This window comes from Bactrocera neohumeralis, chromosome 6 (assembly GCF_024586455.1).
Source record: "Bactrocera neohumeralis isolate Rockhampton chromosome 6, APGP_CSIRO_Bneo_wtdbg2-racon-allhic-juicebox.fasta_v2, whole genome shotgun sequence".
In the NCBI taxonomy this organism is placed as follows: Eukaryota; Metazoa; Arthropoda; class Insecta; order Diptera; family Tephritidae; genus Bactrocera; species Bactrocera neohumeralis.
Genome location: NC_065923.1, coordinates 53,489,382 through 53,513,036, shown reverse-complemented (window position 1 = coordinate 53,513,036; position 23,655 = coordinate 53,489,382). Strand labels below are relative to the sequence as shown.

The following is a 23,655-nucleotide window of genomic DNA, read 5'->3' as shown; positions in this document are numbered from 1 at the left end:
GCATCAGTATAATGTCATCATGCGTTCCACTCAACACCTTTTTTGTTGAAAATAAATCACCCGCTTCGCTGCCGTAACAGCAACTGGATATCTATTTATATAAAGTGTGATCTACACTATTTATAACTTAAGAACGGTTGAAGATTGGTGGGAAGGTAACTTAGAACCAGGAGACGAATATAGGTGACTTTTTATCTCTTTATGTTAAAATTCAATATAATTCGTAAATATCAAAATTATATTTTAAATCATAACCATTTCTTCTCTACTCTTTTCTAAAAATAATTTAAATATTTTTTTAATTAAAAAAAATAATAATGTTGGGTAGTCGAAAAAGACTTTTCGTATTTCTAAACAAATTTTAACTTATTTTTTTTTTTATATTATATTTACAGTAATAAATAAATAAACAAATATTTATCATTTTTGCCGACCATTTTTTGCCATTTTTCCATTTTTCGAAATTAGGAAATTACCAGAACGAAAGCGAGCGAACCATTGTTGTACTACACGAACTAATACGTACGGAATCATCTCCTAGAACTTCAGAAATTTTTCCATTTTTTATGCAAAAATTTCAAAATATAGCGAATTTCTTCATTATTTTCACTCATTTTTGAAGACAACAATTTGCGCATACATGGATTATACTGATTGTTGCTACTTAACAAGGTGGTTTTTTAGGACGGTCCTTGTTCTTTACTTATCGTAAGGCAACCATAAAAATGTGTGCACAATTGCAAAGAGATCCAGTCAACGACAGATATATACAGTTTCTATATATTGGAAATGATAGAATAATGCATTTTGCATTCCATTAACAGCTCCTGAACAAGTGCATCAAAACAAATCCTGATTAATTTGATCGAGTATAGTTCTGAATGTAAAAATTAATTGTATGAATCATAACCAGCGCAATAACGCTACCTCGCAACGTTACAATGGACCACAAAAGTGCGAGATGGGATAGATAGTTGTGGAGGGAGGCGAGATGCATTTTCAAACAAAAAAGAGAGAGACCGAAATGTGAGAGTATGAAGAACTTGACAAGCTGGCCGACAGGGGTACTGCTCGATAGTTTTACAAACGTTGCGGTGATTAACAGAAGGTTTGAAGACCGGAGCATTTTTTTGTAGGACCCCCAAAGGTGATCCAGTGACCGATGCCCAGAGCTTACTTAAATTATGGAGGGAACACTTCTCCAGCCTGCTGAATGGCAGTGAACGTACAACGCCAGGAGAAGGAGAACCCGATTCCCCAATCGATGACGATGGAGCAGACGTTCCATTGCCCGCCATGAAGAAGTTCGAATAGCAATTACCAGTCTGAAGAACAACAAAGCGGCGGAGCCGATGGATTGCTGGCCGAGCTATTTAGACACTGCGGCGAAGAACTGATGAGTAGCGTGCAGCAGCTTCCTTGTCAAATATGGTTGGATGAAAGTATTCCCCACCATTGGAATTTAAGTGTGCTCTGCCCAATCCACAAAAAGGGAGATCCCACAATCTGCGCCAACTACCGTGGGATAAGCCTCCACAACATCGCATAAAACGTTCTATCGAGCGTATTGTGTGAAAGATTAAGCCCATCGTCAACAAACTGATTGGACCTTATCAGTGTGGCTTTAGATCTGGAAAATCAACAACCGACCAGATATTCACCATACGAAAAATCTTGAAAAAGATCCGTGAAAAGAGAATCGACACACACCATCTCTTCGTCGATTTCGAAACTGTTTTGACAGCACGAAAAGGATCTGCCTTTATGCCGCGATGTCTGAATTTGGTATCCCCGCAAAACTAATACGGCAGTGTAAACTGACGTTGAGCAACACCAAAAGCTCCATCAAGATCAGGAAGGACCTCTCCGAGCCGTTCGATACCAAACGAGGTTTCAGACAAGGCGGCTCCTAATCGTGCGACTTCTTCAATCTGCTGCTGCAGAAAATAATTCGAGCTTCAGGGCTAAATAGAGAAGGTACCATCTTCTATAAAAGTTTACAACTATTGGCGTACGCCGAGGATATTGATATCATTGGCCTCAAAACCCGCGCCGTTAGTTCTGCATTCTCCAGAATGAATAAGGAAGCGAAGCAAATTGGTCCGGTGGTGAACGAGGGCAAAATGATATATCTCCTGTCATCAAACAAATAGTCGTCGCACTCGTGACTAAGCACCCACGTCACTGTTGACAGTTATAATTTCGAAGTCGTAGATAATTTCATCTCTCTTTAAACCGGTATTAATAACAAAAACAACGTCAGCCTCGAAATCCAACGCGTAATAACTCTTGCCAACTGGTGCTACTTCGGATTGAGTAGGCAAATTAAAGGTAAAGTCCTTTCTCGACGAACAAAACCCAAACTCTATAAGTCACTCATCCCGCTATATTGTGCAGTGGCATGGACGAGTCAACGTTACGAGTTTTCAAAAGAAAGGTCCAGCGAAAGATTTATGGTCGATTGCGCATTGGTAAATTGAAAGCTGATTCAATGTTACTTGGTTTTTGGGGTTTGGTCGTAAGGCTATTTATGGACTCAAGGGACATATGTACATTCACCTGAAAATATCAGGTATTAGAGCTAAATAATAGTATTATAAGTTCCTCGGCAGCTTACTTGATAAGCTCTGCTCGTTGCACTTTGGATCGTCAAGTGTATTTTATAATTGGATGGACTACATAAAACTTAATTTTTAACATATAAATAATTTCGAACTGGTATTAGTGGACAAAAATCTTCAAAGCTTTCCATAAGCTCCAATTCTGCAGTTATGATTAATGTTTTCGTTTAAGGAAGATATTTTTATTCAAAAATTTATTACCACTAAATAATATTTATGCAAATTACTTTCAGACATTATTCAACGTTTGAGAATATTTTTATCAAATTTACCGTATACTATATAAGTATGCATACACTTGCACATACATATGTATGTTTATAGTCGGGTATGACATAAAAAATATTTATAATCATTTTAGATTTCATGAGCGTGTTAGCTGACATTCTGACAGCACACGTTCAGCACTAGTCTTAGAGCAAAAACGGCGTAGATATAAATTAATAATTCAAATGTGCCTGTGAATGTGTGCGTAACAATATTCCTACGTGCTAGCACAGTTAGAGCCTTGGGTCGCAGACATTCCTATGTTCAGAGCAGACGCACTCATGCTCACAGCACACGTGCAGTAAATCAACAAGACGCCACTCTAGCCGCCGCCAACAGACCGAGGCACACAGGCCACATCGCTGGCTACCCACACACACACACACACGCGGGGACAGGCATGCGCGCACTTACACGCTCGAACAATAGCATTAGCAATCCGCAGGAAACCAAATAGTGGAGCAGTCAGCCAGCCAACGAGCCAGCGAAAATAAGCAGCAAACGATGAGAAACAGGAAAGCTGTTAAGGATACACACACACACGGACGGACATATGCACATATTCAAATGGCGACGAGTCACTGCGAGATTCTCGGTGAGCACTGTGAATGTGTGTGTGTGAGTGCTGATCATTAAACGAATAAAAGTCGCCTCGCTTTGTTTTGCTATCAACGCGCAGCGTGCAGACGCTAATACACATGAGCGTATGTATGTGTGTGGATGTGCAATGGCTGGTGGCGAGGAGCGGCGCTCATTGAATAAACATTTTTCCAAATGCGTATTTGCTGTTAGACAATGGCGCAGTATAAATAATCGCATGTGTTATTTTAATGTGTGTGCGTGTGCTTGTGCTCGTATGTGTGCCTTGGGGAATGATATATGTGCGTGTGTATGCGCGCGAGTAAACTAAGAAGGACAGTCTGTCTTTCGGCACGAATTTGCCTCACTAGAGGTTTTTCATTAATTTTTAATTAAATGAAATTTCAATGTCACTGCAATAAATCTGGAGTCTTTGCCATTTAGGTTTTCATGGTTGCTACTGAAATTTAAATATTTCATAAATTACTTGCGACATTTGCAGAATATGTAACAAAAACATCGGATAGTCACAGTGTTGTTATGGAAGAGATGGAATAACTTATAATAAGTATATCTCACAGCACCTTTAGTCGTTTTATCAATCCGAGTATCTTAACCAAATTTATTAAATTTTAATCAGATTATGTATTCTTTGAAATCATTTTGTTATCAAGCCAAAAATAGTATCCTAAGAATGGTGCTTCAGGCCGATAAACAGAAACGAACAGACGGACATGACTAAATCAACTCAGTTCGATCATTTTTATTTGTTTTATTTTTATTTGTTTTATAGGGTCTCAGATGCTTCCTTTTGAGTATTACAACCTTAACGGCAAATTTGCTATGCCTAGACCTTCAATAATGTCAACCAATTTGATCCATCCAAAGCCATTTCGTGGATTTTTTCAAAACTTTTGTCCGTAACAGCCACTTTTGAATTTCGAATGGGAATCATCGTCTTCGGTGCATGCTTAGCCTATAAGATATTATAGTATCATAAGTACGTTTATGCGTGTAAGCGGCTTCTACGCCAGTAAAGTAGTACCATAACTAACTCTTTTATGAATGACTATCCCGCTTGTCAGAAACCCCAGTCAAAACTCATTAAAGCACATTTTGGCATCAGCCTTACTACTTTCACAGAAATCATTAACAAATTAATTATTTTCTCTTCTACAAACAAAAAAAGTGCCACTCCCACGCACCTATAGTTACCATACATAATCATTCTGTATATCGAAGCAAATTTTACTGTTTTTATACTCTTGCAACCTGTTGCTACATATTATTATAGTTTTGTTCAGCACTAAGCGAGATAGATATAGGGTGACGAGAAAAGCTGAAATTCGGGTGACTGTCTATCTGTCCGTCCGACCGTGCACCCTGTAACTGAAGGTTTCTTAGTACAAAAAAATTACGAGTTCTTAGATGGGCGTAATCCAACCATTGCCACGCCCACAAATCGTCATTAACGGCAACCTATAAAATGCCATAACTAAGCAGTACATTAAGATGTAAAATTATAATTTGGCTCAGGGGATCGCAGTAGCAAGGGGCATCTGTAGGCAAACAATTTTGAAAAAGTGGACCTGGCCCCGCCCTCTAATAAGTTTAATGTATATGTTTTCTAAACGGCTAAAACTACAACAACTAAATTCCCCCAGCAAGAATATTACAAGAACTCCTATCGATAGTGAGAAAATGGATGAAATCGGATGAAAACCCCGTTCACTCCTCATATAACGGTAATATTCCACCTGAAGACCGAAAACTTTTCAAATCCAACTTAAACTGTTCAAGCTCCTAGGTACCGAATATTTGGACCCCGGTACCTATAGTTGACTATTTTAGTCAATGTGTGGGATATATATTTGAAATTCAGGGATAGTGTACTTTTCTGACAATGGTATGTCTGTATATTAAAAATGGGTTGAAACGAACCATTACTTCCTTTATCCCCCATACACCTAATGTAAAGATAATCGAACTTCCGGATGACTTTGTACCGCATATATCGGCCAATATGTGAGTTATCTCAATGAAAATGAGCTAAAGTGTTATATATGTACAGCCGTTGACAGCTAATTTGAAATGATACGTAGTTTAGAGTAAATGATATTAGGTTGTCAAAAAAGTCTTGCGGTATTTTCGCTAGTTGGCGCTGAAAGCGCGTAGTTCTAGTTTTATTCGTCTTCGTCTCATCGAGTCATTTCACGCGCTAACACGTGTTTGATTGATTGTCGTTTCTTTTAAGTCGTTCGTGAGTTATAGCGTCGCAAACATGGAGCAAAATAAAGAGAAAATACGGCATATTTTACAGTACTACTACGATAAAGGCAGAAATGCATCTCAAGCCGCCAATAAAATTTGTGCAGTTTATGGATTCGATACAGTTTCTATTTCCACCGCACAACGATGGTTTAAACGTTTTCGTTCTGGTGTAGAGGTGGTCGAAGATGCGCCACGCTCCGGAAGGTCTGTCGTCGAAAATTGCGATAAAATCGCTGAATTGGTAGAAAGAGACCGGCATAGTAGCAGCCGTAGGATCGGTCAAGAGCTGGGCATGAGTCATCAAAAATTCATTTCAATTTCAATAAAAAAAAAAAAATTCAATAAAAATACCGCAAGACTTTTTTGACAAACCATTATTATTCTCCAATAAATCACTTCTTTTTACTATTTTTTACTCATTTTCTTGAAACTTACGTTAAACTTAAAGTCTAATAGTAAAAATTTTAATTAAAAATCCTTCTTTTTTTGAGTGCGACAGCTAATTAGAAACGCAAATATTTTATGTATAAGCAAAAAATACTGCTATAAAAAAAATTGCTTATTTTCAGTTAGCATTTGTTACTTAACCCTTTTAGTTTAATACTGCTTCACATCCATTGCGAATTGACCTTTTAAGCCTCTGACAGCATGCTACTAGTGTTGCTTGCTATGCCTTCCTAATTTCATCACAAAGAACATCCCTATTTGTGGTATTTTTGGTACCTACAGCTTTTTTGACATCAACAGAGATGCTTTCTCTTCAGGCCACTCCAAAACATTCATGGAATTTTTAACAAAAAACTTTTGTGTCAACTTTACCGTATACTTTGTATTGTGTTATTTTATTTTTAAAATTACATCAATCGTATGGAGCGGACCTACAACACTACAGGGAAAAAATTCCCACACCATGATTGATTCTCCATAATAGTTGGAAAAGTCGACGCGTTTTTTACTTTGAATTTTAGTCAGAAGTGGTTTACATTTAATCATTATACTCATCAGCCATCTACAATAAAGGGAGCGTTTCTAATGAGCTGTCAACGGCTGTATATATAAAATTGCTTGGATTTCGATCCTCTGACGTCTTACACCTTAAAAGTTTTCCCTGGCTTTGATTCTTGCAAGTTGTAAGAGTATAAAATGTTCAGTTGTTCCCGAACTTAGCCTTTCTTTACTTGTTTTTATTGCACTTCCTGTCTACCAGCAGCTTGTACTAGGTCTGTTGAATTTCACTGTTATTCGATAAGTACAGTTCTATTACCTATAGAGTTATGTCAAACCTGTTGTATTCCTACCAGACTAGAATACTCATATACAAGGCGATCCAATAAATATTTCAGAAGAATCCATTCTTTCGTCCCCAAACGCGAAAATTTTTTGGAAATTCGGCGTTGGTATCGACCTAATAATTTGACATAGTTAAACCATGTAGCTGGTTAAGTCTTAGTCGTTGTAGATAACACCTTGTGAAACTCAGAAATTAAAGATGGTGGGCATCAACTTCCCAGGCGTAAGAACATTAATCGCCTTTTTCGGACTTGGTGTGTACCCGTCAATACATCTGTTGTCGACAATCCCTTAACTGTGTAGAAAATCCTTCAGATTGAACTTAAATAGCATCAAAGATTGCTGAAAAGTGATCTGTCCGAAAATTCGAAAGCAATCGCGCCGTCTTGGCTTTGACAATTTTCTCTGTTGCCTAAATTACATATAGAAACAAAACCGAATTAAATTTACAGGAAGGCTATTCAACTTGCTTAAATGACTTCACCAGATATTTGGTGAATATTTATATATAAATATGTCTTTATGGAAATGATCGCTTAATATTGTAATAAATTGCCAAATTTTTTCGTTTTCTTGCAGGAGAACCCCGGTCTCATAGTGCCATGGATAATTGGCTACATCACGTTTATGGCGCTGGAAGCGGTGGCCATGGTCTACTCCAATGTTTTACGAGACCATGTAAATAAGGTCAGTAAGTCGGTCGTGCTGCAACAATTGATACACCTTAATGTATGCAACACAATTCATAATTTTTATTGAGTTCACTCATTCATTCATTCGTTTTTATTGACCAACGGCGGACGTGTACGAGAAGGACCGTTAGCCACGGTGCAAACAAGCTTCAACAAATTCATACAACAATTTGATGCTAACAAGCAGTGAAGATTGTAAAATAAAAATTTGCATAATAATGCGCTGAGGCACTCTGGCACTCTGGCCTCTGGTTTGCCGAACGGCGAGCAGCAGCGATTTTTATGCGTACAAAGGAAACTGCATAAATTTCCTTATTCAACTGATAACGCAGCAGAAGGGGAGGGGTCTTGTAGTGGCAGGAGTGCAGGAGGAAGGGCAGTGAGTGGTTGCTGGCACTTTGTTTTGCTGATTATCGCATACTTTTGTTTGAATTCACTCAGTGCTTGTTGTACTTGCTGTTTTTGGCCTTGATTCGTCTTGATTCTTTCGTGCATTGCATTTGCATCGCCATTCGCCGTTACATTTGCATATTTCAGTTTATTCTTTCGTTTTCATAGTCTGATTTTTAATTTAGCGAATTACAAATTCAAAGCAAAGTTCCCAGCAAGAAGAAATAGAGAGATGTATGCATGCATAGACGTTTTTTGTTGCAACAAAATTTTGTCGAATGAAAGCAAAATTCTTTGTTGTAAAACCAAAAGCATGTGTAAAGTACATGAGTATTTAACATTCAATATGAAAGCGAAAAAATTCTATAATAATTTGGTCAAAATATTATAATTTTTCGCTTTGAAATATTTATAATTAACCGCAATTTGAAAAAGCAAACTGAAATTCTGTTGACAGCGAATATTTTAAATTTTTTTTCATACAAACAAAGCACTTTTCACGACATTATAAATAATAACAATTTACATGCCTCAAATTTTTTTAAAAGTTTTTGTTATTCGAATGTGGGCACGTTTTGCATTCCTTTGTGGGAAAAAACTATTATATTAAACTAAGAAAAAGCTTTTTTTTATGAATATGAAATATTTTTCCTTGTGAATTTTTTCACAGCTGACACTTGTCAGATTAAGGTCGGAAGAAAAAATACTAGTTTAAAACTGTAATATACTTTGTGTCAAAAAGCACCCGGAAAATGTATTTAACAAAACTGTATGCCCTTTATTACTATGGCAAATATGAGCGCGATCGGTCAACGAATTTGCTTACAGCTGCTGCTTAAGGGGTTACATGGGTTTCTTCGGTTTAAAAACAACCCTTTTTCAACAATTTTTTCTCATATAAAAAATTAAACACTTTATTAGAATTTTTTATTGTTACAAACATATAATATTCACAAAAAAAAATTCTAATTCATCTAAAGAGAAAAAAATAAAATAATATTTTAGTTGAAACCATATCGTAGAACTTGAACGAAGGAATAAACTGAAAATTCGATTTTTGGCAAACATTTTTACAAAAAAATTAATATTTCGCGACATATTTTTTTCAATTGGTTGTAATCGAAAAAAAATCTTCCTCCAAATCTTTAAAAATTGTATCTCAAAGACCTGTGCAAAATTTCATGAATATCGGTTAAGTAGTTCAAAAACAAAGTTTCGAGAAAAACGAGCTAAAGACTAGCCTCGAACACACAAGTTCTCAAGGCTGTATCTCCGAAACTATTACTGATAAACTGAAAACTTAGGACAATATTCTAGAGGTGTGGTAGAATTTAAAAATTTCGATTTTTTGAAATACGTAAACCCATGTAACCACTTAAATCGGTACACCTCAGCAGTGCGTTGCGATTTTTTCAATGGATAAAAATGTCAAACAAAAATTTTTATCAAATTTTGTATTTCTAACCAAAAAATGATTATGGTGATTCAGTTTTATCAAAAACAAAGCCTACAAAGACGGTCAAGAGATCGTTGAAGACATGCCTCGTTCTGAACGACTTCGACCTTTTCAACTGATGAAAATATTAAGGGGGTATTTTGGTCTAGAAGCATGAATTTCAGGTAATTTTTAAACTGTCGTAAAAAAAAGACAATTAATATTTTTATTATCCATTTTTTTATTAGTTATTTGTTAATTTTAGAAGAGTACAGAAAAAAATTAAAAACTAAAAAAAGTAAAAAATTTCAAAAATTATGAGCTGACGAAGTGGGGGGTCTCTAAAAATTTCCAAGTGACCATACCCATGATTTCAACCCTCCTAGTTATCTGAAACCAAAAAAAAAAAGATTATTAATCTAGAATAATGTCGCAATGGCCGGAACTACGGAAAAGTGGGAAAACATTTTTTTCACAAAATGGCGACTTCTTGAAAAAAAAGTTTTTTTGGATCACTTTTTCGGACTATTTCGAATTTTTTAAAAATAATAAAAATAAAAATGTGGGGATGGGGCTAAGTTCAAGTAAATCGGTCCAGTAGAACCTGAGAAATCGTGGGTATCGTTCCGAAAAAGTCAGTTTTGAGAAAAACGCGTTTAAAGTTTCGCGTAAAGTCTTTTGTTCGATTAGTTCCGGCCGAACCAGTTTGGATGCCGGGTCAGAAAAATGCCTATATCTCTGAAAATAATTTGAATTTTGAAAAATCCTCTTGTACACATATTCTTGAATAGTTAAACTTTGAAAATATAAAAAAAATTTGATTTTTTTTTAAATTTCTAGACCAGAATACCCCCTTAAAAAGTGAAGGATTGAAAATCGTCAGGCAGGTTCGAATGATTTGGTGGATATTTTGAGTATTAATCGAGTTCATGCCGGACTCGTCCCGATAAAGCAGAATTTTTTTCAAAAAGAGTACCGTAAACAGGTCTCTTTGAACTTGGGAAAAAACGAAGAAGAACAATTCAAGGATTTTCACTATGATAATCGCATCGAATTGGAACCGAAGTTAAAGCCAACCAGTAATGAATTCATCAGGTTTGGGTCCGAGTGATTTTTTCTTGTTCCCCAAACTGAAATTACTGCTGTGTGGAACCCGCTTTCAGTCGATCGAAAAGATAAAGCCAAAAGTGAAAAGTGTTACGTTGGCATAAGTGTATTAATCTGGTTGGGATTGCTTTGAAACGATAAAATAAATATTGATAAATGATTAAATATTTTGCGTTTGATTTACAATTTCCAGGTACTTTTTTATAACAATGTATTGAAAACTTCTAACTTCGGCGGAAAAGCCTTCGCTCATCCTATACAAAAGCCACAAAGTGGACATTTTTTACAGAATGTTATGTTTTTTCTACAGAATTTGATTTTTTTCTTCAATTTTAATTTAAGTTAATTTAATAATTAATAATTAATCACCAAAGGCTTCTAAATCGCTCATTTTGTTAGATAATGTGATTTCACTAATACACAATATATGTTTTGATAGGAATTATGTTTTCAATGTTCTTCAAGGCAATTTTAATGCATATAAAACTAGACACATATAACGTTATATACACAAATATATATATGTAATCGTTGACGTTGACTGTCTGTATGTCCGGCTGTTCGTCCGTCTATACGAGCTTATTGAGTAAAAAAAATGTCTTATTATTAAATGCGAATTAAATAATTCAATAAAGTTATTTGGTACAACGGAATTATATTTTTAGGTCGGGTCATCTTTGGTTTTAAATAAATAATTAATGTAAATATTTCGCGCTTTATAAGAGCCGTTGCCAAAATTAGACGATGACCGGGCGCTGGGAACCTTTAGGTGAAATCACTTATCTCCGGACTAACTTTATCTACTCCACTACTAATTCACCTATATTGGTGACGTGAGGTACCTTTAATATTCATAAAGCATCCTTTTCTTTTAATAATACGAAGTTTTGGCAGAATAAGATAAAATCAAGTCCATACTACCATTATTTCTCATATACCTAATACAAGACTTTCAAGATTTTCGTCATTTACAAATTTAAAATTTGCGGAAAAAGATTTCATATACCGCAAACAGGTACCTCTTTGAAATTTTAGTGCACGAGTATGTCTGCTAGCACAGTTTTCACATATATTTGGTCAAAGCATGTCGCTAAACCTAAATAACAGTGTTCTGGCAGTGCCACAACACAACCTCCGCCGGCTAACCAAAATATATTTGCACATATTTTACAAATTTTCCAGGAGTTGTCAGTATTTTCACAAGCATTTTGCGTTTTTGTCACTTCCCCGCTATTTCTGTCAAGCTCGCGCATAATTTATTTTAAGGTATGTACTGCATATATGTACGTATATCTGGTATTCACCATCAACCATTTTTAAATTTTTCCGTGTGCGAAATTCAAATGCATTGCTTGTTGTTGTGGTGGTTCGCAGTGTAGTCCCTATTTGCTCTTTGAGTTACCTGCGCGGCTCCATGCAACTACTCAGCCACCTTTTCAAACCAATTTTTGACTTCAGCTACACCCACCTTCTCAAGTGGTGGCCCACACACTTTTTCGTATCCCTTCCACCTACCTTCACCCACTCAGTCACCTGTATATTTTAAAGCTTTTAACATACAGAAAGTTGGTGCAAAGTTTCTTTTTCCGGTCTCTTTCACAAGTGCTGCAACCGAATAACCGTACTCCACTGGCATTGCAACAATTTGCATTGAGTGCATGTCGATTTGTTGTTATTGTCGCTGGCGAACTTTCTGCATAACTCAGATTTTTCACATTTTTGTTCGAGTTCAATTTGTTTTAATGCTCGTACCTGTTTTGTTGCAGTTATTTTTAGTGTAAATTCGGTTGCATTCACAATTGATTCGAAATCAAAGTGAAAAGTTAAAGTGGCTCATTGTCTTTGGGTCTGTGAGTCAGTAAGTGTTCACGCGAAGTGTGCGGAAATGCTACTAAGTGCTTTGCTTTAGCTAATGGAACAAAAGAAACGCTATGCTAGAAGGGTTAAGTCGAAAGGAAACGAACAGAGAATAGTTTTAGTTAGCTTCGAAAGATAGGTTAGATTAAATGTGCCTGACCCCCGATCGGGAGTTTTTTGAGTGTCGAGATCTAGAAATTTTCAGCTACCGAACTAAGTTCAAAATTTCCAATGAAATTTTTCTTACGTATTCGAAAGGTAATGAAAAGAAGCGGTGATTGAAAATCTGATGAGCCTCAGCTGTTTCAAAATAGTAAATGAAGCCTTTTAATACAAAACCCTTGTTTGAGCTTTCAAAATATATTAAATGATTACATTTATTTCAGTACAAAAATAATTTTTCTTCATTCTGTATTTTTTGCATTTGGATCTTATTGTGGTAAGTGGTGTTCATTTAGTAACGGAGCTACATACTTGAACCGTCATTGAGTGTTCGTATTCGGTCTATTTAAGAGGCTGATTTACTCTCGTTCGGTGTAAAGTCGTGTTCGTTTACCAAAATTCCTTCTGTCGTCCATCAGCGTTTATCATTATGGATGACGTGGTTTAACAGCTCATGGCGGTCATGTTTGTTTACGGATTTGTGCCAAATTTTGTCAGTGTGTTCAGTAAGGCTGTTGGATTTCAGTTGGCTGAAAGAAAACAGGTGCCAAATAAATTGGCCTCAAGCAATATACTGAGAAGGATTGGTTTAATGGATTGTTTAAAGGTCTGAATAGTTTCCAAACAGAATTTTCAATTCATTTATTTATTTATACTTAACTTGACCCGGCGTAATCCTGATAGAGCCCAATGCCTCTTCTATGGGCCAAAGCTAGCAGCTTCTGCATCCACTTTGCTGTTCCATCCTTAATCCTGTCATGCAATCGCAAAATTCTCTAAGAAGTGTTTTCTGGTTTTCTTGTGGAACGCGAGATTTCGGCCATATATATCTGTATATGATACTAACAATTCATAAAAGTCTTTATACGCCTCGCAAATAGTATTCTCAAGCAAAGTTTTATGGGGAGTAATTTAATCTAGTCAATAGAGTAATAGAGAGTTTTATGTTAACGATCATTTCAATTTTAGTTGTTAATCTTCTTGGTAACTCGACTAATTTAAACTGTTAATGTAATTCGTGGAGATGTTGTCTGTACGACTGTATATGAAGTAATTTCAATATTGTTAGAAGAAGAGTCACCAGTGCAACCGTTTTGAGTACTCAGCATTTTTGTTTCCTTCTTACTGTACATCAATGGATTGTTTGATTTAATATACATTTTTACATACATACATGATCGAGGTAAACACACACGTAAATATTGACACTAAACTTCAAATTTATTTTTAGGTGCAAAGTATTTTTTAAGAGTGATTATGCTGTTTCAATCTTCTTTTTAGCAATTCGATGCAATGTGCAAAGCGGAAGTGGCCTTCTTCATACTTCGTGCAGTGATTAATGTAAGTATGAAGGCATGAATAATACAATATTTCTGCATTTAAAAGTTTAACAAATTTGTTAAGTCCCACCTTTTATTCACCATCGCCCAATTCGTGATTTTATTTCAACAATTTCGAAAGGGCACAGGCAAAATGGAAAATACAATGTTTTAAATTTCGAATGAAAATTAATTTTAGCATATGTACCATATATGTATTAGGTCCTGTTGTGATGGTTTTCTCAGAAATGAATTACGCAATTGCAATGTACATATGTATAAGCATAATTTTTATACTCTTGCAACCAGCTGCTACAGAGTATTATAGTTTTGTTCACCTAATAGAGGTGCAAAAATAACCTTCCGATGTTTAATTTTTTAAAAAATTAAAAACTTAAATTCTGGTCTCTTGAATTTTTTTACATCAAGTCGAGAATATGATATCATGTAAACGGGCACCGCCACAGTTGATTGTCATTTGAGCCCTTTTTTTATGGCATTTTCCATTATTTTTGATGAAAAATCATCTTCTTCTTGGTGGTGATTAAGGATGGCTTGAGCGTATATTAGACGCGATTGGCGGTCGGCAGCTAACAGCTGATGCACCGTCTGGAGTTGGTACGGAAACATCTTCAAATCTAGTACCAAAATTCGCTGTAAACACCGTCGACTGATCCCATTTGCGTGGCACGTCGTCTGGTCGATGTGGACGGCGCTTCCATGATATTTAAATCTGTACCAAAATTCGCTGTAAACACCGTCGTAAACATGTCGACGGCGCTTCCATGACATCCTCGGCAACAGCAGCAATATTCTCTGCAGAACGGCTACTCCGGGATCTGCCACGCCTGGCAGCATCTCATGATGTGCCAGTCTCTTCGAGGCGAGCGGCTAAACGTCGCAGTGGCCGCACGGCCAGGAAATCTGCGACGAAATTCACGTTGTGCCAAGGTCACCGACCGATTATTGGTCAAATAAATAGTTACCAATAACCCGCGTTCTGGAGCAGTGTAGCGAACTATTGTTTATTTACGTGTATTTTGCATGTGTTTACTACACAAATGTCAAAGCAGAACTGACATTAGAGGTCAACTGCAAAATTTATAGCATCTTCTGATAGGAGGATTACTTTTGTGCCACCCTGTATAAGGTTATGCATATATGAACATTATAAATGATCAGGGTGACGAGAGAAGTTGAAATCCGGTTGCCTGTCTGTCTGTCCGTCCGTCCACGCAAGCTGTAACTTGAACAAAAATCGAGATTTGATAAAAAAAGTTCGAGTTTGTAGATGGGCGTAATCTGACCACTGCCACCCCCACAAATCGCCATTAACCGAAAACATGTAAAGTGCCATAACTAAGAACTAAATTAAGATATAAAACTATAATTTGGCAAAGATGATCGCAGTAGCAAGGGGACCTGTGGGGAAACATTTTTTAAAAATGGCCTTAGCTCCGCCCTCTAATATGTTTAATGTGCATATCGCCTAAACCACTAAAGCTACAACAACCAAATTCACCAAGCACGAATATTTAAAGAACTCCTACCGACAGTGTGAAAATGGATGAAATCGGATGAGAACCCCGCTCACTCCCCATATAACAGTACTGTTCAAAACTACTAAAAGCGCGATAAATCAATAACTAAATGCGCCAGAAACGTAGACTTGCCGTCGGGACGGTCTAAGGCTTTATAGGGACCGTGGTAAAAATTGGACGACGGGCGTGGCACCGCCCTCTTTTTGGTGAAATATCATATCTCGGGACCCGACAAACCGAATTCGATAAAATTTGGAATGCGGCATTATTTTTATATTCCTTTGTCACGTTGTGAAAATGAGCGGAATCGGATTATAACCACGCCCACTTCCCATATATCACAATTTTAATTCCACTTGTTTATTTTACTTTCCAGTGTATAAATCAAGAAGCATGAATAATGCTCTTAGTGTATGCCACTTTATGACAAAAAATTGTTCAAATCCAACCAAAACTGTTTAAGACCATAGGTACCGAATATGTGGACCCCAATAGCTATAGTTGACTTTTGTTCGAAAATAACGGTCAATATGTGAGATATGCAATAGAAATTCAATCAGAATTCTTTTCCTGCAGTAGTTATTCTGTGTATCCAAAATGGGTGGGTTCGGGTCTATGCTTCCTTGAGCCCCCACATACGTAATATAAAGATTTTCGAACTTCCTGGTGATTTTATGATGGATATCTCTGCCAATATTTGAGTTATATCAATAAACATATCAGAACATATTTGACTCATAATAAAATATCATTGTGCCCAAACAATACGATTGGCCGTATTGACTATTACCAAAATTTTTGATTTATAATTACTACGTATAATGATTTTGGTTTTTTTTAACAAATCTTATGCTGAATATATACGTATGTAGGTCAATGTATAAGTTATATATGGCGTGTGTTTGCTTATGTTCCGATCCTCTAGTTGACGTTTTACATCATAGGGTATTTCCCTGGCTTTGATTCCAGCAAGTTGCAAGAGTATAAAATGATCGGTTGCAGCCGAACTTAGCCCTTCCTTACTTGTTATGATTATTTTTATCATTATAAATGCACGCTGTCTTTTCACATTGTGCCTCCGTTATGAAGTTATTAATTGTAAATAAATGTGTTCAAATCGAAAAACAAAATATAATTTGCTATAACAAAAGATATATGTTTTATAGCGCCTTAACCTCGAAAGATACTAAGTAATTGTCTGAACCGTTCAGAAACTATCTACGGAAATCTTTATGAACAAGTAAAATAATTTCTTTTCACGTTAGGCTTTGGCTTCATGATCATAAACCCAACATCATCATTATAATAAAGACTAGTTTTCCCCTCCATAAATGTCAAATATATTTTAATAAAAATTAGTATTAGTATAATGCATTTTCGGAAACTGAAAACTCGCTTTATTGAAATAATTTACTACAATAAAAGTTAAAATATATTTCAACAGAGTTTTATTTTAGAAATTTTAGTATACTATGTTGAAAGCTTTTTCATTCGTTGCAAAAATGAGTACATTAAGGGCATTTGACACTCGCGAAAGAGCTACATATGTATACTATATATAGTTAACCATGAGTGAAGCATGGATTTTCCAAGCGCACCCCAGCTGCCTGTAATGTTTGCCCTTATGCTTTGCTTATAGTAACATCAAAGCTGAGCTTGACGGGAAACTGAACTGATTTTTATCTTTTTTTGTGTCTGGAGTTTAGGCACTAGTTATTTTGAAGATTTGGTTGCGTAGTAGTTTTTAGATTTTAGTCAGCATTTCTGAAAAAATAGTTTTTCCCGCCAGCAATTGCTCTTGTATTTCCATTGCTCTGCTTGTAGCCTGTTGCTCAGCATGTCTTGTTGTTGCGGTTACCTAGTCCCCGCTTGGACGATAAGATTGCAGTATGTTGTCATCGAAATTATCTAACGGAGGGTACAGGTTGCAACGGGGTCGGACTTTAGGGGGAGGGCTGTTAGATGAGTGGAGTTCGGTGGGCATGTAAAAAGGTGGTTAGAGTCGTGCGGTTACTTATTGCGCGCTCAAGGGACCTCATACAAGTAGAAGACAGATTTACTTCAAGGCAAACGACTGCAGAGACGGTTCCTCCGAAAACACCCCAGCAGAAACTGAAGTATCAAGAAGTTCTGAGAATCATACTTAGTTGAGCATCTTGGCACCATAGAACTATTTTGTTGCACGACAGTTAAGGCAAATTCCGCAATTGCGCATTGCCAGCGTGGAGTCACATAACGTGTGGACCCACTGCATTTGAATATTAAGGCTTGAGGAGGTCTTAAGATGGTTCCATTCATTGCACGTATTGGACCTAACCGAGTTGGTATTTGATGAAACATTTTATCGCAAACATAGAAGAAAATTTCGTTTGGACGTGTGTTGGACCCAAAATAATTTTTTTCAATTCGTTACAATATATGCCTTTTTAATAATGAGTATAATAGGTTGTCAAAAAAGTCGTGCGGTATTTTCGCTAGTTGGCGCTGAAAGCGCGTAGTTTTAGTTTTATTCGTCGCATCGGGTCATGCGATTCCTTTTTGGAAAGCTCATTTCACGCGCTAACACGTGTTTGATTGATTGTCGTTTCTTTTAAGTCGTTCGTGAGTTATAGCGTCGCAAACATGGAGCAAAATAAAGAGAAAATACGGCATATTTTACAGTACTACTACGACAAAAGCAAAAATGCATCTCAAGCCGCCAATAAAATTTGTGCAGTTTATGGACCCGATACAGTTTCCATTTCCACCGCACAACGATGGTTTCAACCTTTTCGTTCTGGTGTAGAGGTGGTCGAAGATGCGCCACGCTCCGCAAGGCCTGTCGTCGAAAATTGCAATAAAATCGCTGAATTGGTCGAAAGGGACCGGCATAGTAGCAGCCGTAGCATCGGCCAAGAGCTGGGCATGAGTCATCGAAAATTCATTTCAATTTCAATAAAAAACAAGTAAGGAAGGGCTAAGTTCGGGTGTCACCGAACATTTTATACTCTCGCATGATAAAGTGATAATCGAGATTTCATTATACGTCATTTACATATTTTTCAAATACCGTATTTGTGTAAAGTTTTATTCCGCTATCATCATTGGTTCCTAATGTACTTATATACTCGTATTATACAGAAAAGGCATCAGATGGAATTCAAAATAGCGTTATATTGGAAGAAGGCGTGCTTGTGAACCGATTTCACCCATATTTCGTACATGTCATCAGGGTGTTAGGAAAATATTATATACGGAATTTCATTGAAATCGGTAAAGTCGTTCCTGAGATATAGTTTTTGTCCATAAGTGGGCGAGGCCACTCCCATTTTCAATTTTTAAAAACAGCCTGGGTGCAACTTCCTTCTGCCATTTCTTCCGTAAAAATGAGTGTTTCTGACGTTTTTTGTTAGTCGGTTAACGCATTTTTAGTGATTTTCAACATAACCTTTGTATGGGAGGTGGGCGTGGTTATTATCCGATTTCTTCCATTTTTGAACTGTATATGGAAATGCCTGAAGAAAACGACTCTGTAGAGTTTGGTTGACATAGCTATAGTAGTTTCCGAGATATATACAAAAAACTTAGTAGGGGCGGGGCCACACCCACTTTTCCAAAAAATTACGTCCAAATATGCCCCTCCAATGCAATCCTTTGTGCCAAATTTCACTTTAATATCTTTATTTAAGGCTTTATAAGTTTTCGGTTTCCGCCATTTTGTGGTCGTGGCAGTGGGCCGATTTTGCCCATCTTCGAACTTAACCTTCTTATGGAGCCAAGAAATACGTGTACTCAAGTTCATCATGATATCCCAATTTTTACTCAAGTTACAGCTTGCACGGACGGACGGACGGACAGATGGACGGACAGACGGACGGACGGACAGACAGACATCCGGATTTCAACTCTACTCGTCACCCTGATCACTTTGGTATATATAACCCTATATCTGACTCTTTTAGTTTTAGGACTTACAAACAACCGTTATGTGAACAAAACTATAATACTCTCCTTAGCAACATTGTTGCGAGAGTATAAAAATTCAATAAAAATACCGCAAGACTTTTTTGACAAACCATTATAATAAGTATTATATATATTCTAATGCCTCAATGTAATACAAATATATGTACAATGAATCAGACTTATATTCACATTTATAATTTTAATAAGTATGAATGATATTTATGAGTTTCCGCAATTTCCGCTTGCCAAAATCAGTTCATTTCGTACTCTCAATGGGTCATTAAATATGCGAAATAAAAAAATGTGTAACAAGTGCAATGATTCGTTTCAGCTGCCAACAGGAAAAACTACAACCCCAAAGTTAAAACATTTGTTTCCTATTTTTAAATCCTTTTAGCCACAATTCCATGCAATGCTTCCTGCACTAACCGTTATTAAGGCTTGTGGCTTCCATGCCTGAAAACCACCACACTTTATTGTGCAGCATGAGGGTGGGGTGAAATGATGTTGCAAGTGTAGTGTTATTTCGGTCGTGAATGACTACAAATGCTTTTTACAAACTGACCAACCACTCCAAGAGGGAGGAGAAACGGCGCTACAAGGTTAAAAGTTACATGCTTTAAAGTGGCTGTACATGTGAACATCAGTATATGTGGCGAATGGTAGTGAGCAAATAAACTAGTTAAGCTTTTTGCAACCTTTCGACAATAGAAGTTGGCGCTAACTTTTAATTTGGTTAGAAACTGAAGCGGAGTAAATTTTCCTTACAGTTACAATTGTCGTTTAATGTTGCATTTTAGTTTAAAATGTTTACAACGGCAATTAAACTAACAACGGTAGTGAAAAGATTGGTCTCAGTGGAGTATACAAAGGTCATTATATTAGAATCAGTATTAAATGTGCCAGTAAGTTAGCGCCTAGTGACGCTGTTATAACATATTGTCACACATATACACGAACAACCATTTTAACACTATTGTGCTATGTCGTAGTATAATTTCTAATTGTAATAGTGATATATTTCGGGAAGTACTCCTACATGAATCATACCACTCGCTATACGAATCTCATTTCTTGAAACAACAAACAGACGCTGACTAACTAACTTAACCCGCTTTGTGCCAACTCAAGAAGACCACCAAATAAAACAAACTTGCTGGGGACAAGGGTTTTCAGCTTCTTTAGCGACTTTTATAAAATCATCAGTACCGTTACTCGATTCCAATATTTAACTTTTGGAAAGCCGGTTACAGACGATGACTTTTGGTTCCCATTCGACCAAAAATTAGCATACTTTCAAGCTGTAATGTGAGCATAGTATCAGTTGATTAGTTAGGAGTGTCAGTAATTTCAGTCATTCAAGTAAATAATGTCCGAACTCTGTTCAACATTCACCTTGCAAAATATTTAAAGGTCTCTTAATTATTCTCTCCCTCTCTGACTTAGAATATATACCGATACCTTCTGCTTTGCCATTAATGATAAAACTTCACCTTTTAGTTAAAATACTCTTTAAAAATTGTTTTTTTTTACCAGTGCGTCTACGGGCTTCAACCTTCGCATATGGTTTTGAACAGTAAGTAAGCTGGTCTCATAAAAGCCACCCGTTATTTGGAGCCCTCGTAGTTGAATACTCTCAAAATAGCCACACAATACACACATACTATCAATAAACCGATTTTACCTTCATTCTTCATGATTTCTTTATGATTGACTTTCTTAAAAAAACACATTATTTTATTTTGTGTGAAAGCTCAATTATGATATCGAGTTGAAATTTGAAAAAGCAAATTTTAAATTTTAAAAGTAATGGCTATTTGTGTTCAATCAGTACCAACCGAAGTCGCTTGCAATGACCATGGCTAATCATTGCAGAGTCATCTTATATAAATCGGAGAAGAAAAATTAGTTTTATTAATAAATAATTTTGTGCCTGATCTAAGATTTTTATTTAACTAAATGACAGCCGCAGGAAAAAGTTTCCAAATTTTTGAAAAAAGCCAAAAATAAACAATTTTATACAAAAACGGAAATTGTTTTATTAGCGACTAGCTTATTATGTTTTTAAAAAGCTGTACAAATCTCATTGAAATCTACTGATTGGTTTTCTGCCTGCTTGACACATTTAGGAAGTATTTTTTTGAATTAAGGGGCTATACCAGTGTGACGCATGAAAAATTAGCGATTTTCGTGAATTTTTTTAAAAGAAAGTACTAGATTGAATGTTTCGACGTTCTATGGACGTATATAATATATATATAAGTATATTTTTAGCTATATTAAAAAAAAAAAATTTACAAAAATATTGAAAAATAACGGAGTAATGTGCTGTCTGCGGAAGTGCCAAAAAAAAAGTGCCTCAACTGCTGGCATGATTCCGGTCATTGAGTAGCTGAAACAAAAAAATTCAAAATGTTTATTAAACTTAAATATATTTTCTATACAATGGACTACGATCTTTGAAAAATATCAAAAATTAAGAAAATGGCGCCATTTTGAAAAAAAAAATCGTTTTTTTTACGAAAAAAATTGCCGTTTTTTTTACGAAAAAAATTGCCGTTTTTTTAATGCCAAATTGACAATTTCCAGCCAATCAAAAAGATCGTAGTCTATTGTATAGCAAATGTCTTCAACTATATCCAGATTTAATTTGAAGTCGATCGGTTAATTTCTCGTTGAGTTATAATGTCAGCAAATTTGAAAAATGTCGTTTCGAGAAAAACGCGTTTAAAGTTTCACTTATATATGTTTGCACCTCTGAGCGGTCGCTATTTAGAACGCTGCCATTCAAAAACTATTTAAAATACGACCTCGCTGATTTCACAGGATATTTTTGAATATATAAGCTATCGAAAAAAGCAAAAAAAAAATTTTTTTTTTGAAAGTGTCACACTGGTATAGCCCCTTAATGAGCACTACTTTTGTGTGAAAATCGTTGACCAGTAGTTTCAAGGCGAACGAGCTCATATCGTTAAGTGTTAAAAGAGGACTTCAGTGTTGATTTCAGTTTGGCTTCCTGTGAAGATTCCCCTTTCTCATTTAACCAGATGCTTCTTGAAACAAAGGTTGTACATCATTAAAAGTTTCCTAGCTTATGATATTTTATCACCACAATTGCCAAAAATTTATTTTTTAGAAACGATAATTTCTAAAACAAGTGGATTTAGCTGAACATCCCAAAATTGGAGAGCTGTACTTAACAAAAGCTTTTTTCCCCTATCTATTAGGTACAGTGTTTTAATTTTAATTCACTTAAAAGCTTGATTTCCTTTGCATCATTCTGTACTCGTTACAAATAAAAAGGTGTTCCTTGAAAGGCTTGGTTTTGATCGTTCAATTTGTACGCCAGCTATATATTATAATAGTTCGCTTTTAGCGCCTGAGACAAATAAGCAGTTTCTTCGGAGCTTATGCAGGCAGACAGACGAACATATCTAAATTGGCTCAGCTCATCACGCTGATCGTTATGAGGTCTCCGACGTTTTCTTCTGGGCACTGAAAGTTTGGTCTCCGCATGTCAGTTAGGGATTGGACAGCAGTTTGTTTGCGAAAGTTTGCCCAGGGACTTTTACTGAGGAAAGAAATTATAAACGAGTTAGTTTGATATTTTGTATTTTCAACTTAATACCGAATTCCAACGCAGTATAACTCTTGCCAACACGTTCTATTTCGGACCGAGTAGACAATTGACTCTACAAGTCACTCATTTTTCCCGTCCTGCTATGTGGTGCAGAGGCATGGACGATGACATCTGATGAGTCGGAGTTGCGAGTTTTTGAGAGAAAGGTTTTGGGGAAGATTTATGGCTTTTTGTGCATTGGCAACGGCGAATATCGCAGTCGTAGGGATGAAAACACTAAAGCTTTGAGAATATTGGACGCAGTAACAGCTGGGGGAAGCAGAGGAAGAGGAAGCCCCCACTCCTTTGAAAAGGAGAGGTGGAGAAAGACCTAGCTGTTCTTGGAATCCCCAATTTGCGTCAAACAGCGGATATGAAGAACGAGTGTCGCGCTGTTGTAAACTCGGCTATAAACGAATAAGAATAAGTCGGAAAACTTTCATGAATTGCAAAAGTAAACATCCTACAAAGCGCTTTATTGCAGTTCACACCCATTCGATACTGCTGATCTCATATCGTTCAAGGCCAATAACCGCTATGTTGCTTTCTTTGGTGACGTA

The 23,655-nt window shown here is 36.4% G+C and overlaps 1 protein-coding gene across 3 annotated transcripts in view; it reads left to right on the top strand.

The window, feature by feature from the left end:
- Positions 1–23,655, top strand: part of LOC126762764 (uncharacterized) — a 165,683-nt gene that overhangs the window by 102,885 nt on the left and 39,143 nt on the right. For all 3 annotated transcript variants that reach the window (XM_050479789.1, XM_050479790.1, XM_050479788.1), the window contains 2 exons: positions 7,608–7,715; positions 13,953–14,012. In XM_050479789.1, the coding sequence (XP_050335746.1) occupies positions 7,608–7,715; positions 13,953–14,012 (168 nt within the window). The remainder of the gene's footprint in view (positions 1–7,607; positions 7,716–13,952; positions 14,013–23,655) is intronic.